Source organism: Lagopus leucura, unplaced genomic scaffold, assembly GCF_019238085.1.
Source record: "Lagopus leucura isolate 7727_CA_CO unplaced genomic scaffold, USGS_WTPT01 Super-Scaffold_100021, whole genome shotgun sequence".
NCBI lineage: Eukaryota > Metazoa > Chordata > Aves > Galliformes > Phasianidae > Lagopus > Lagopus leucura.
Window position 1 is genome coordinate 769,561 of NW_024962274.1, and position 12,053 is coordinate 781,613.

At 40.9% G+C, this 12,053-nt stretch overlaps 1 protein-coding gene across 4 annotated transcripts in view; it reads right to left on the reverse strand.

The window, feature by feature from the left end:
- The window catches only part of LRCH3 (leucine rich repeats and calponin homology domain containing 3), a 51,754-nt gene that overhangs the window by 20,451 nt on the left and 19,250 nt on the right, over window positions 1-12,053 (reverse strand). For all 4 annotated transcript variants that reach the window (XM_042878100.1, XM_042878098.1, XM_042878099.1 and 1 more), the window contains exons 6-13: window positions 11,171-11,280; window positions 8,289-8,382; window positions 8,044-8,164; window positions 5,666-5,814; window positions 3,360-3,436; window positions 1,398-1,490; window positions 916-967; window positions 628-768 (exon numbers count right to left, since the gene is read on the reverse strand). In XM_042878100.1, coding sequence (XP_042734034.1) covers window positions 628-768; window positions 916-967; window positions 1,398-1,490; window positions 3,360-3,436; window positions 5,666-5,814; window positions 8,044-8,164; window positions 8,289-8,382; window positions 11,171-11,280 — 837 coding nt within the window. The remainder of the gene's footprint in view (window positions 1-627; window positions 769-915; window positions 968-1,397; window positions 1,491-3,359; window positions 3,437-5,665; window positions 5,815-8,043; window positions 8,165-8,288; window positions 8,383-11,170; window positions 11,281-12,053) is intronic.

A 12,053-nucleotide genomic window follows, 5' to 3' on the forward strand; every position in this document is an offset into this window, starting at 1 on the left:
CAGAAAGAAAAAAAGACCAATTTAAAAGAATAAGACAGAGAAACAAAAGCTCTGAATATTACAGCGTAATTAAGAAGTTTCAAAACAGAAACAGTCCTAGTTTTTAAATAAAACATGTACCAGACTGATTGCAAGTTTCCACTAGCTGAAACTTCACTAATATTATTAGTCAAAAGCCAGCCTTTATATTGTATGAAAACAAAAAGCCCAAATCGTTTTTGCATCTTAAAGAGGCATAACAGACTCAAAACATAACCCAAGGGAGGAATTCCACTGCTGAGAACAAAGTTCTCATGAATAACAAAGGCAACAGAAGAAAAAAACAAGAAGGCTTGTTGATGAAGATGCATTTTGGTACATTTTTAACTGAAAGACTGAGCTGATTTTCTTCAATAATTAAAAAGAAACAACTATTTTCTGCACAATATTAGCAGGGCATTATGATAGTTGTTAACGAAAAGCCTCGCTTCATAGGCAGCTCAAACCCTAGCTGCTTCTTCATTTGCTTTATAAAACACCACGCATGCCCAAGAGTGCAGTATGCAAGTGTTAATGACCATAGCAATTCATTTTCATTAAAGAAAATGATAAAAGTTTGGAATCTACTGAGGACTAAAGGAAAGGTACCTTAACAAAGTCGAGAACAGCTTCTCTCTGGATCTGCTTTGTTCTCATCCTTTCCTCCTCATACTGCAGTGCTGCCAGCTGTGCCTCCCGCCGGGTACGCTCTATGTGCCTGCGGTGCAGGTCAGGGTCTGCATTGGGCACCTGGAACAAAACAGTGCACTGTGCTGTACAGACAGAGCTACAGACAGATGGGCTGCAGAGAAACAGGCTGCGTCTTAGGGCTATCCTAAGTTTGGTTCTGCATCACACTTAGCCAGAAGAGTAAGACAGAAGAGTTCATTGTGTTACCTGACTCTGGTGACTCGATAGAGAGAGAAAGTAAGGTGAATCAGCTGGGGGTCTGCCAAATGGAAAAAGAGAAAGTATATTTTCAATCTTAAATTTAAAAAAGTGAAATCACACAGAGCTGTCAGTGATGCACATGGATCTTATTAACTCTGTAAGAGTAGCTATTCAGCAAGATGTCAAACTGCTGCAATAACGATTTGACTTTGCTACTTCATGGTCGACTCAGTGCAGTTATTTCTACCTCTTCTCCTGAACTCCATATTTAAACACTTCCACAGCTCAACATGTATCAATGGCTTTGTACATTTGGCTTATTACACTGAGATACCCAGTACTTAATACTCATTCTACTGGAGCTGATTAAGTAACCACTCCAGGAACTCTCCAGATGACCCTTACGTAAAGGAATAACTGGTTACTATGGTTAGCAAAGAAAATAATTACAAAATATTCAGTAGGAACTATACGTTTCTTCTCCCTACCTCTCTGTCCTGTCCACATAACTCCTTAGCACTTGGTGATGCTCTCTGTCCTGCATCAAATTTAGAGTTTCAGGTCTTCGTAATTCAGTGTCCCTGCAGGCAAACACCAGGTGGAAGGGGGATTGGCCACTGATGCATAAACACTACTGTCAGACAAATCCTTCTCCAGATTACAGCTGTTTGTAAAACTAATTGCCCAGACAGCTGCAGACAACCACAAAGGTGGAATTTAAAACAACTAAAGAAATGGGAGACCAAGTTAGGTCGCAACTACTGCAGTTCATAATTTAATGGATGTAATTTCCTTAATTATCAGAACGATTTCAAAACACAGTAAGTTTGAATCTCTCTTAATGTTACATTCTGGAGATCACAGGCCTTTCTGCTCCTGGAAAGAACAGTATTCAGGGTTCAACTAAGTGCCAGGAAGTGTGCTCACAGCAGAGTGCACTCAGCACTGCTGTATCAGAACTGCACCACAGCCCACCGGGGGCAACAACTGTATTTACTGAGCTGAATCAACCAATGTAAGTACCCTTAAGATGAAGCTTGCATTACATCCAACTCTTCAAGAGTTTTAATGGCTCCAGCATGTTAAAAACAAGAAAAAAGAACAAAAGGGCTGCATGCATGAAATGAGTTATAGTGGAAGCAGCTTACAGCTTGTGGATGGCACAAATGAAATATTTCTCTAATATATACTTAACATTATATACATTAAAACCTGCCAATTGTCATATGGCTGTTTTTCCATAATCTCGAGGGCAATAACATTGCTTGTTTTCAGTGCCTCATTAAGAATTTTGCTCAGCTGCACCAGAATACAAGTAAACTCCAGTTCCCTTGGATGCTTAATGAACAACCCGTACAAGGAGATCCACTGCCATTCTCAAGTTAAATTTTGCTAACAATGGATACCCTAAAGTTCCTTTATCATTCAACCTGTACACATAAGCAGCAGCTTACTCCTGACTAACCTGCCTTTCCATCTTGTTTTCTTCAGATGGAATTTGTTTGTGTAATTATTTCTATGTTGACCACAGATGTTCAAACAGGACAAAGTATTATAAAACCAAAACCAAATCGGCCTTTCAAGCCAGAAACATTTGCTTCATTTGGGGAGAGAACGTTACGTTCACCCCAAATTATTTTATGCTTTACTTATAGGCTCTACAGAGTAAGGAATGCTGACATATGCTGAAGGAGTTATCCTCCATTACAGCAGCACAGCTCCTATATTTACACACTGACTGCACATTTCAAGATCCCTGTTAAAACACTGCCATGATTCTGGAAACAATGGCACACTACTCTTGATTTCTTGTTCTCTTTGAAGACCATTTTTAAACATCACCACACTTTACTGACAGTGTAAATAATGACATACTGAGAGCTTGCAGTTTTCTCTCTCTTTAAAATATTCCCAGTTCAGCTGAGCTGGTTTTCTGCTGATTGCTTTGCATTCATTTTTGCTCCACAGAATACTGCAGTGTTTCAACAGTATATGTAAGGTTCTGTCAGTTTTGATTTCATGTTATCAAAAACCTATCAATGTCCTTATTCTCTGCTCTTTCAACAGGACACCCAAACCAAACCTCCTCATTCATATCCCGTCCAGTTCTGACCCATATTTACGGATAAAAATGTATCTGTTGTCTAATCACAACACAAATTAAAATCACAGAGAGCATATATTACATCTGTTTAGAACTACATGCTTTAATTTGGCAGATTTTTTAACCAACTCATTTAAATCTGAGCATTGGTATGGAATAGTCAAGCCTTTTGATCAGTGCCATGACTAGAATGTGAATTCCAAACCTGGAGTAACAACATATTTGTAAGTGCTGCGCATGCTCCCAGTGAAGCAAAAGAAAACACAATAAAACAACAACCACCCAGTGAAGGTGCTCTGGATTCACCACGAAGCTTTGCAGAAAGCAGTGTTAGCACATCTCTTACCTGTTCTGCTGTAAATACCGCCTCGTGTCCTCAGCCTTCGGACATTCTCTAGTAGACACTGGCTTTGCTGGTGAGCTCTGTGCAGAACAACACAGGAGACTGAGTTAGCAACACATCCAGAATAAAGTACTTTAAAAGTCAGTGCATCTAATGCATTCGTATAGCTACACTTTTAACAAGCAGTATGCCAGATATCCAAGAAAGTACAACAAAACACATCTCAGAGATGTTTATTTCCAACTAGGCAGACTCAACATACAGAATACAAAGCTGATGCTCTCTAATGATGCCCTGTGACAGGTCACAGGAGGATAAAAAAGGAAAACATGAGATGAATACCTACAGCTTAATTTCAGCTATGAAGTCATGGATCTCATTGGGAACAGAGACATACTGCTCCTGGTGATATTTTTCAACTTTTAGTTATACCCATTAACGTAGAAAAATGGAAACATCAAGATTAACTTGTCAGTTTTCACTTGCTATGTTGCAATACAGTTGGCCTTCCAACTTGTAGAGCATTTTACAATAGTCATCTTTTTAGACATATTGTGAACAGCTTAATTTTTATGAATACAGAACCTCCAACTTTTTTGACATTAATCATTTTCCACTATTTAAAAGTGAAAACTCCTTGCACTGTGCTGCCAGCAGCTGCCTTTTCTGAGTTCTGCTCATTTCTATGCTTTAAATGGCACCATTTGATATTGCACTTGAGATCTCCAAAAGGAATGCGTCTCCAATGGATATTTGTGCCACTGATGTTTAACATAGCAACCAGTAACACAAAGTGGACAAAACAGAGGTGATCCTACACGAAAACTACAAGACCCACACGATCCTACAAGAGCCACGATTTTCTTCTCCCCCCCAAAAGTATCTTTCTGCTTCAAAACACGCAGTGATCTGAAATGACACGTGAACTGCAGCATAACAGGTACTGTTCAAGCATACCAACCACCACCAAAGATTTGCTCAGACAGGTTGCTTATGCAGCATAGAGCGACCTGCTGAAGTGTGAAGCTGTGCACGCAGGCACTACTTGAAGACTCACAGAACGTAAAAAGCAACGCGATGGGGCTAAAAACCCATTGCTGGAGTTTGATTTCTGAGGAGACTCTGCCACGTCTGCCATCCTAAAGCACACAGCGTTCACTGCAGAGGCTGCTGCAGTTGGAACAGAGATGTTTTCCAGTTTTGCCCAGTTCTGCATCTGCATGCTGTGGGTAAATAGGTGCACGTATTGTGACTCTCAGGAATTAGATGGCAGTTATGGGGATTCCTGAAACGCAGCGTTCCAGTGCAAGTATTACACACCAGCTTGAACAGAAAGATACTTCAGAACAAAAATGATAAAGGTATTGTTTAAACTTGCTGGGAGGAAAGAACAAAGAGGCTTTTTTTTGTGTGTGTCTATGTATGCGTGTGTGAAGTGTTTGTGAGTGGAGAAAACAGTCCAGAGCTATTCATGCCTGTACCCAGATATTTGCAAAAAGCTGGCTGGAAAACTTTCTAACCCATCACAACACTTTTATCCACTGCTCTTTCAACTCTATGCTTTTGCTGACTGAGAACAGCTGCATGCCAGACTGATCTCAAAATGCAACGTTTCCTGTTCAGACAGGTGACTGCATATACATCCAAGTCTGTAACCTGTGGTGACACCTCAGAGCCCTGCTCAAAGCTGAAAGAGACAGAAACTGTTTGCAGTATACAGTGGGCTTTTTGAACAGTCTGAGTACTGAAGTTAGTCTAAACGTAAAATGTATGCTCGTGGCAGTAAGTGTCCTTGTAATCAACAAGAAAGCCAAATTAATGGAGCTGCAAAATTCACATAGTAAATCTTTAAGTTGACAATGAGCATTTTTTCCCCTTAAAAAAGCCATTTATTCATTGAGTAATTCATCAGGTAAACATGAAAATCTTAGGTATCACCAGTTATCATTCAGAGGCATCAACTTCTGTGTTTTCTGATGACTATTGTTCATAATAATAGTCCTCTGGAAAACCATTCACTGCACACAAACCTAAAGCACAAGGCTTGCAAAAACCCACAGTGCAGCAGAAGTGTGGCTGCTTCAGACTCATCCCACAGCTCCCAAAGGACACTCAGGAGCAGCTTAACACTTCAGCCCTGACCCTCCAACAAAGCTCAACAGATCCCTCAGATCAGACCGCACCATACTAATATGTTTTTGGTTTTTTTTTCCCCCCCTCTATAAGAAAACCTGTGAGGACAAGAAGCATTAATGTAAACACAAAGGCTTTTCTGTGGCATGTGAATTTCATTAAAGTAAAAGCACCACCTCATTAGAGATTCGCCGCTGGTCAATGTACGCCATGAATTGTGAGCTGAGGCTGTCTGAGTCCACACACTTGGGTTGCCTCACCTCTTCCTCCTCCTCTTCTGTGGCACAGCTATCGATATAGTCGATCTGATTGAGATCGTGTTCCACTTGACATGCACACACAAAGGAAACAGCCATCGTTAGACGACCAGCAGGAGGGGAAAATAAACAACACAAAAGCAGTGCCAGGAACTGAGGTCCTACTGGCTTCCTTCCGTCTGGAAAGCTCAGCCTCAAAGGTGTTGGATCCTGCCTGGCCTGCTAATGTTTGTTAAACATGAGGTTTTGAAGTAATGATAAAATCCATGGTTTTCAGAAAGCAATGAGTAACATACAAAACATAGCTCTGAACTGCTGGCTGCGGATACTTCAGCAATAACCCAAAATTAATACTGTAACTGTCTCAACGCTTAAAGCATCTACCAACTAACAGACTGGGCAATGATCTGTGCACATGCTGAATTTATCTTGTTTCTAACTCATCTCCTTCAGACAAATTAGGATGGTTATCACATAGCTCTCCTATTTTTACTACTACAACAAAACAAAGAAGCCTGGCCAAGTTTATCTGGATGCAAATGCCACGATTACAAAAAGCATAAGTGGAAGTAATGGAACATGTTACAGAAAGCAAGAAAGCCCTTGAAAACAACACAAAATAACAACAGAAGTCTCATTTTACGTACACAGAATGTGCATTCTGCCCAGGAATTCTGGGAGTCATAACAGTGAGTAAACTAGCTTGAAAAATCCAGTGCTGTGGATGCAGGGAAAGCACGAGTTCCTTTTCTGAGTACCAGAGCTCTCCTGACCTTGAAACTCTCCCCAGACTTGCTATACACTCTCTTGCAGACATTCTTTTCCTACTCCTCCGCCTCTTTCCTGCTTGCCTATAACAGACCTCTCTTTGCCTCACCACACAATCTAGCAACTGTTACTGCCAGAGCCACCTCCTCTGCTACTGCACCCATCCAGAACAGCATTCCTATATATTTTGGCTTCATTTTATCTCCATCTCAGTTTCAAATCCTAAACAACTGAACAACAACAACAACAACCCGCCACCACCACCACCACAAAACAACACCAAACAAAAAACCACCCCACTCTCAAAGATACCCAACAAAAGTCACACCACATACACCACAACCACCTTCCTTCCAGCCTCGCTTATTAAACATTAATAACAATATTACAGTAGAAGGTGAAATACATTAGGAGCAGTGTTAGAAGCACAAAACTAACAGATCTCCTGTGTCACTGGCAGTCGTATGCTGAGACTTGCACTGACTGTGCTCCACTTTAAAGACTAATGATGAATTTTGAAATGCCTGGTGTACAAAACCCAAAGAACAAAATAAAGTTAAGTCTCAGAGGTGCAGCTGGCAGCACTAGCTGTTATGAAGGCTGCCCACGGCTTCCCTTAACATCATGTTTTCAACTCTTCTAACTTGGCCAAAATTTAACTGTAAAGAGTAAGACTAAAAAAACAAGATGGCAAAAACTGAATATGGAGAGGAGGAAGGAAGATGGAAATTATTGGGAAGGTACTCAGATAGGGTACATGAGCTGGAACCCTTAGGGGAAATGGAAAACAGCAGAAGAAAACTGAATTAGTAGACATGGCAGTGAGTGAAACGAAGAGGGAATGACTGAAAGAAATAGATGCAGAAGAATGCTAAAACTGGTCATGGTAACAAAAAGAGGACTGAACTTTAAGCCAGCGGCAGCAGATTACTGCAAGCTAAAATGGATAAAGACTGTGTAGATCAAGAAACATGGGAAGCACTGTCATCTATGGAACAAATGAGAAAGTGCCATTTTAAGACCGCGGGGCAACAAATTGAGGTCTAAAAACATGATCATGCCTATAAGTACCTGCCCCTCTAAGCTGCCTCACATGGCTGGATTAAGACTTGAGATTCTGGAGCAAGGCATATCTACTGCTCAACGCCTGCTTCATCAGGAATTCCCTGACAAAACTGCTCATCCTGCTGCGAAAGCAGTGGACACAGAGCACAGACCATTCCCTGCTGCTGTAATTTCTCCAAGTAGCTCAAGCAGCAAAACTTTCTGAGCTGAAATTCAAGATTCCAAAACACTATTCAAAGTACTCAAGTGACCTCACACAACTGTGGCATATATGCAGAAGCTGACATAATACCTCCCTGAAAATCCTAATTCTGATGCTGTCTGATTTTGCCTTTATGTAAAACACTGTTTACACAACAGTCTTTCTGAACCTTTGTCTTTGGCCATCCTATTGCTCATAGCAAATACTCCAAAACTCTCATAACGACCACAATAAATACTGTTAGCCAAAGATCACCATTTACCTCCACCATTGGTTACGACTGTGCTCCCTCGGTTTTCTTGATACTGATTTTCTCTTCGCAGTCTCTGCTCTTTAGTGATTTCTGCCACACGTAAAGGGAGGTCTGAGAACTCATCTGTTGGCTTCAGAAAACAAACAGTGAAGAAACATTTTACGTTACCTACTGAATATGCTTCCAGATGTACACTTAGCAGTTTTCTTTCTCATACAATATGGCACTCAACACAAATGATTTTCAATACTTACTTCATTCCCTGACCATCTTTTGTCTCCACTGTCCACACTATTGAAGCCAGAATCAAGTGCTCCATATGGACGACTGGAATAAAGCTCCTCGTGGCTGTCAAACACAATGTTTTAGATACAGTAATATAAACACCACTGAAAATTTGTCAGTTACTGCAGCTATTAAAAGCACAACAGGCTACCAAGCACAGCGTTAGCTCAGCATACTGGAAAGCATCACACTGCATTTGCCATGCAGAACGAGAAGGATGTGTTTGTAATTTGAAATATGCCTCTCAGTCAACCATCCATCTGCCACATCTCACACCTTGAAGAGATAACCTGATCCAAAGTATTCACCGATACTTCAAACATGACCTAACAGAAATGGTAATGAAGAAAACAGAATTGTTATTTCACTGCTTATTAAGTCAAGCTTTCATTTTCCATTACTGGTATGTTTTGGTTGAAAAGCACTTCTGTTTTCCTCCTGCAACGTTTTTGCACAAATCAGCATAAAAGCATTATTACTAAAAATACATGAATATGAGGATATATTTATTCTACACAAACATACACAGAATGCACTACATAACTGTCTTGTGCATCGTAATTATCTTGCTCAGAAGCTGCATGGTAAGCAGGGCATTTCAAATACTTCATAACATAATAAATAGAGAAGTAGTTTTCCTCTGTGGAGCCCGACTGTCAGTGACACGTCTCGATGAGGGCACCAGACATGTGCCTGTATGACAATACGTACAGCCAAAAGGCCACTCAGTTCTCCAAAGTTCGGGGCTCAGAAATGCCAGAATCCAGCAGCACAGCCATCACAGATGTCAGGCCTGGCAACTGCTGCAGATGGCTGTAGCAGAGACAATGGGACTTGTCTGACCCGCTGCAGATGGCATTTCACAATGGCCCAACTGTCCTGCTGGCACCCGCAGCCCCAGGGAGAACTGCAGCAGTAATTACTGCACAATACGCATGGAAGAACGAACTTTGGGAAGCTAATTGCTTCGCCCATCATAACCAAATTGCAGGCCATCTTCTCGATGGTACTGCTCTCAAGTTGCTGCTCCCTTAAAATCTCTCTTTCAGGAAATACTTATTTTTAAATGATTCTTGTTGCTGTTATTTAGGCAGCAGCGAATGCATGTGTGGCATTTCTACAGCTTCACTGCCCTTTTTTTTTTTTTACATTCCTACCCTGGCTGGCTGTGCTTTCAAACAGACATAAAGTAACAGGAGGAATGGAGAGCTACAGACGAGAAATATCAGGCTATGCATCTTCTGTGCATCTGCAGATGGACACCAAAAGACAAGCTCTGAGACCTTCTCGGTGTGTGAGTTAGATCAAAGAAGGCCCACTTCTACAGCTGGAATCTGAGCAGAAAGCTCAGCTGTACAGTAAAGCCTTAGCAAAAAAATAAGGGGGAAAATAATAACTCCTGTTTGGGGTGGGAAGAAGGAAAGACAAAATTGCCCACTGCAATCAATTTGAGACACTGACAGCAGAACAATGCTTTTATGCTCGCAGTTCAGAACATAAATAACAGATATAAAATATTGCTCATTGAGGGGGAAGAAAAAAATCTGTTTGCCATATATTTCCATTTTGAGGGCACTGGTATTCTCAGAATCTTCTGAGAACCCTGACCTAATGTGAACCACTACACAGAACTGAGGAGCATCAAAATGCTACTTGGTTACTCCTCAAACACGGAAAAGCCCTCTGATACACATTTTCATCTTCTTTTATAGTCAGAATTCCAAGCTATGATTAAAATGCATTAATCCTTGTGTCAGTAAAGCAATTAATGAAAACGTTAATAGTAGTCCATAGTTACAGACAGGAAGCACTGAGCATGCAGGCTCATCTATTTTGGAATTTCTCTCTAAAAACAAAATGTGCTGGAGTGCAATCACACACTAAAGCCTCTTCTTGTCAGGAATAGGACAGTACTGTGTACAGTACTATCTGCAACAGCTTATATTCTAGGAAAGTGAGTAACACCCATAAAATACTCAAGCTGACCTCACACAGAAGAGTCAGTTCAGGTGCTCAGCACTGCTGAAATTGCTGTCAGTCCCTCATGCAAACCCTGCTTCAGAAATCTGACTCATAACGATTTATTGTGAGGCCCTCTGGTTTGTTTTATTGCTGCTAAGAGAGCAGTACATCCTTTAGCAACTTACTTCTCCACACATTATTACTATCTTCCAAGGTGACTGAGGTAATTCTTACATATATTTAGTCTCATACTTCACTGACTTCCTTTCTTCTGCTTCATGTAACAGAAATAAATCTTAACTCTTGCTTTTCTCCAGACATCTTCAAACTCAGCAGCTGATACAGCTGACTGTTCCAATATTTGTGTTACAATACTCAGCAATACTGCCAAGTGAAAGCTTGCCAACAATAACAGTTTGCTAATGGGGTGGAGATCAGCATTTACACCTGCAGCTCGAGCACAGCGGTTATAAAGTTATGTACAAAAGGTTACAAATCACATTGGGGTAAACTTCAGTGAGCATGTAGAAAATACTGAGATTTTATTAAGTGAACTCCTGTCAATAACCAGGCAGCATGCCCCCTGCACTGCGAAGACGCCAACATCTTTTTACTCTGCATTACCTCTAACGTTGCCTTTCAGATGCTATTTCCAAGGCTGTCTTCTGAACTACTCTTTGCTTCTTATAAAGCAGTACCTTGCTAGAATGTACCATGATATAACACAGCTAATGCTCTTCAAACCACACCCAGCAGCAAGCATGCCAAAGAACAATCATTTTTGGATCTACTTTCTCTTTTTCTTTTTCTTTTCTTTTTAATCCAGAAGGCTGACAAAGCTTTTCTGAAGGGGCATCAAAACTGAGAACCTGGGTGGTGCAAAACTTACCAAGATCCAAATCCCATGGGTCTCCTATCATAATCAGGCAAATCTGGAGCTATCTTGCATGCTTCTATGTTGAGATATTTAAATATGTGAATTTTCCCTTTTATACATATCTACAAAAGAAGAAAAGGGAAGCAAGTATAATTTTATAACGCATTTTCAGAACAATCAACAGGGCTTTAATCTGCAGTCAAGAATATGAGCACATTCATGCCAACCAATGCATCTTCTAACCTTGCTGCATTTTACTGAAACAGTGTCATCAGATGCCCGTGAGACAAATGGAAGCTCTCTTCCGAGTACATCTGGTCTGCATGCAACTCTGTCAGCTGGATGCTAAAATCTCAGCATGCAAATAAGATATAAGCATGTACAACTACTAGAATTTATAACCTTGGCTGAAGAACAGATGCATCCCACCCATGCCCAGCTTTGAATGGCAGTGGCAGACTGCCAAAGCAAGCTCAAATGTGAAGTGAATGAAGTCAGCCACAGCCTGGCTTTCTAAAGGGAGGCAAAAACCTGAGGCAAAACCTTATGGAGATGACAGGTTTCAGCAAGTGCTGCTCTTGATTCAGAAGCAGCAGCTTACAGTAGAACCTGTAATTCTCAACGGATTATGCATTAAAAAAGGAATTAGTCACTAACCATATTGCAGTCTCTAGTTCAAAGGCCAATTGGAGCACTTCTGCTAAGTGAATCAGCACACAGCAGCGCTGAGACCTCAGCCAAAACTTTGACATTTGAGCGGCACAAAACCAGCTTTGCCTAACAGAGCTTCCTCTCTCCTATGCCCTTCCTAAAACTACAGCCATCTGAAATCTCCTGCTAATAGCACAGTGCCAACCAGGGAATTTTTCACATAATGCCACAGGTGAGACTAAAA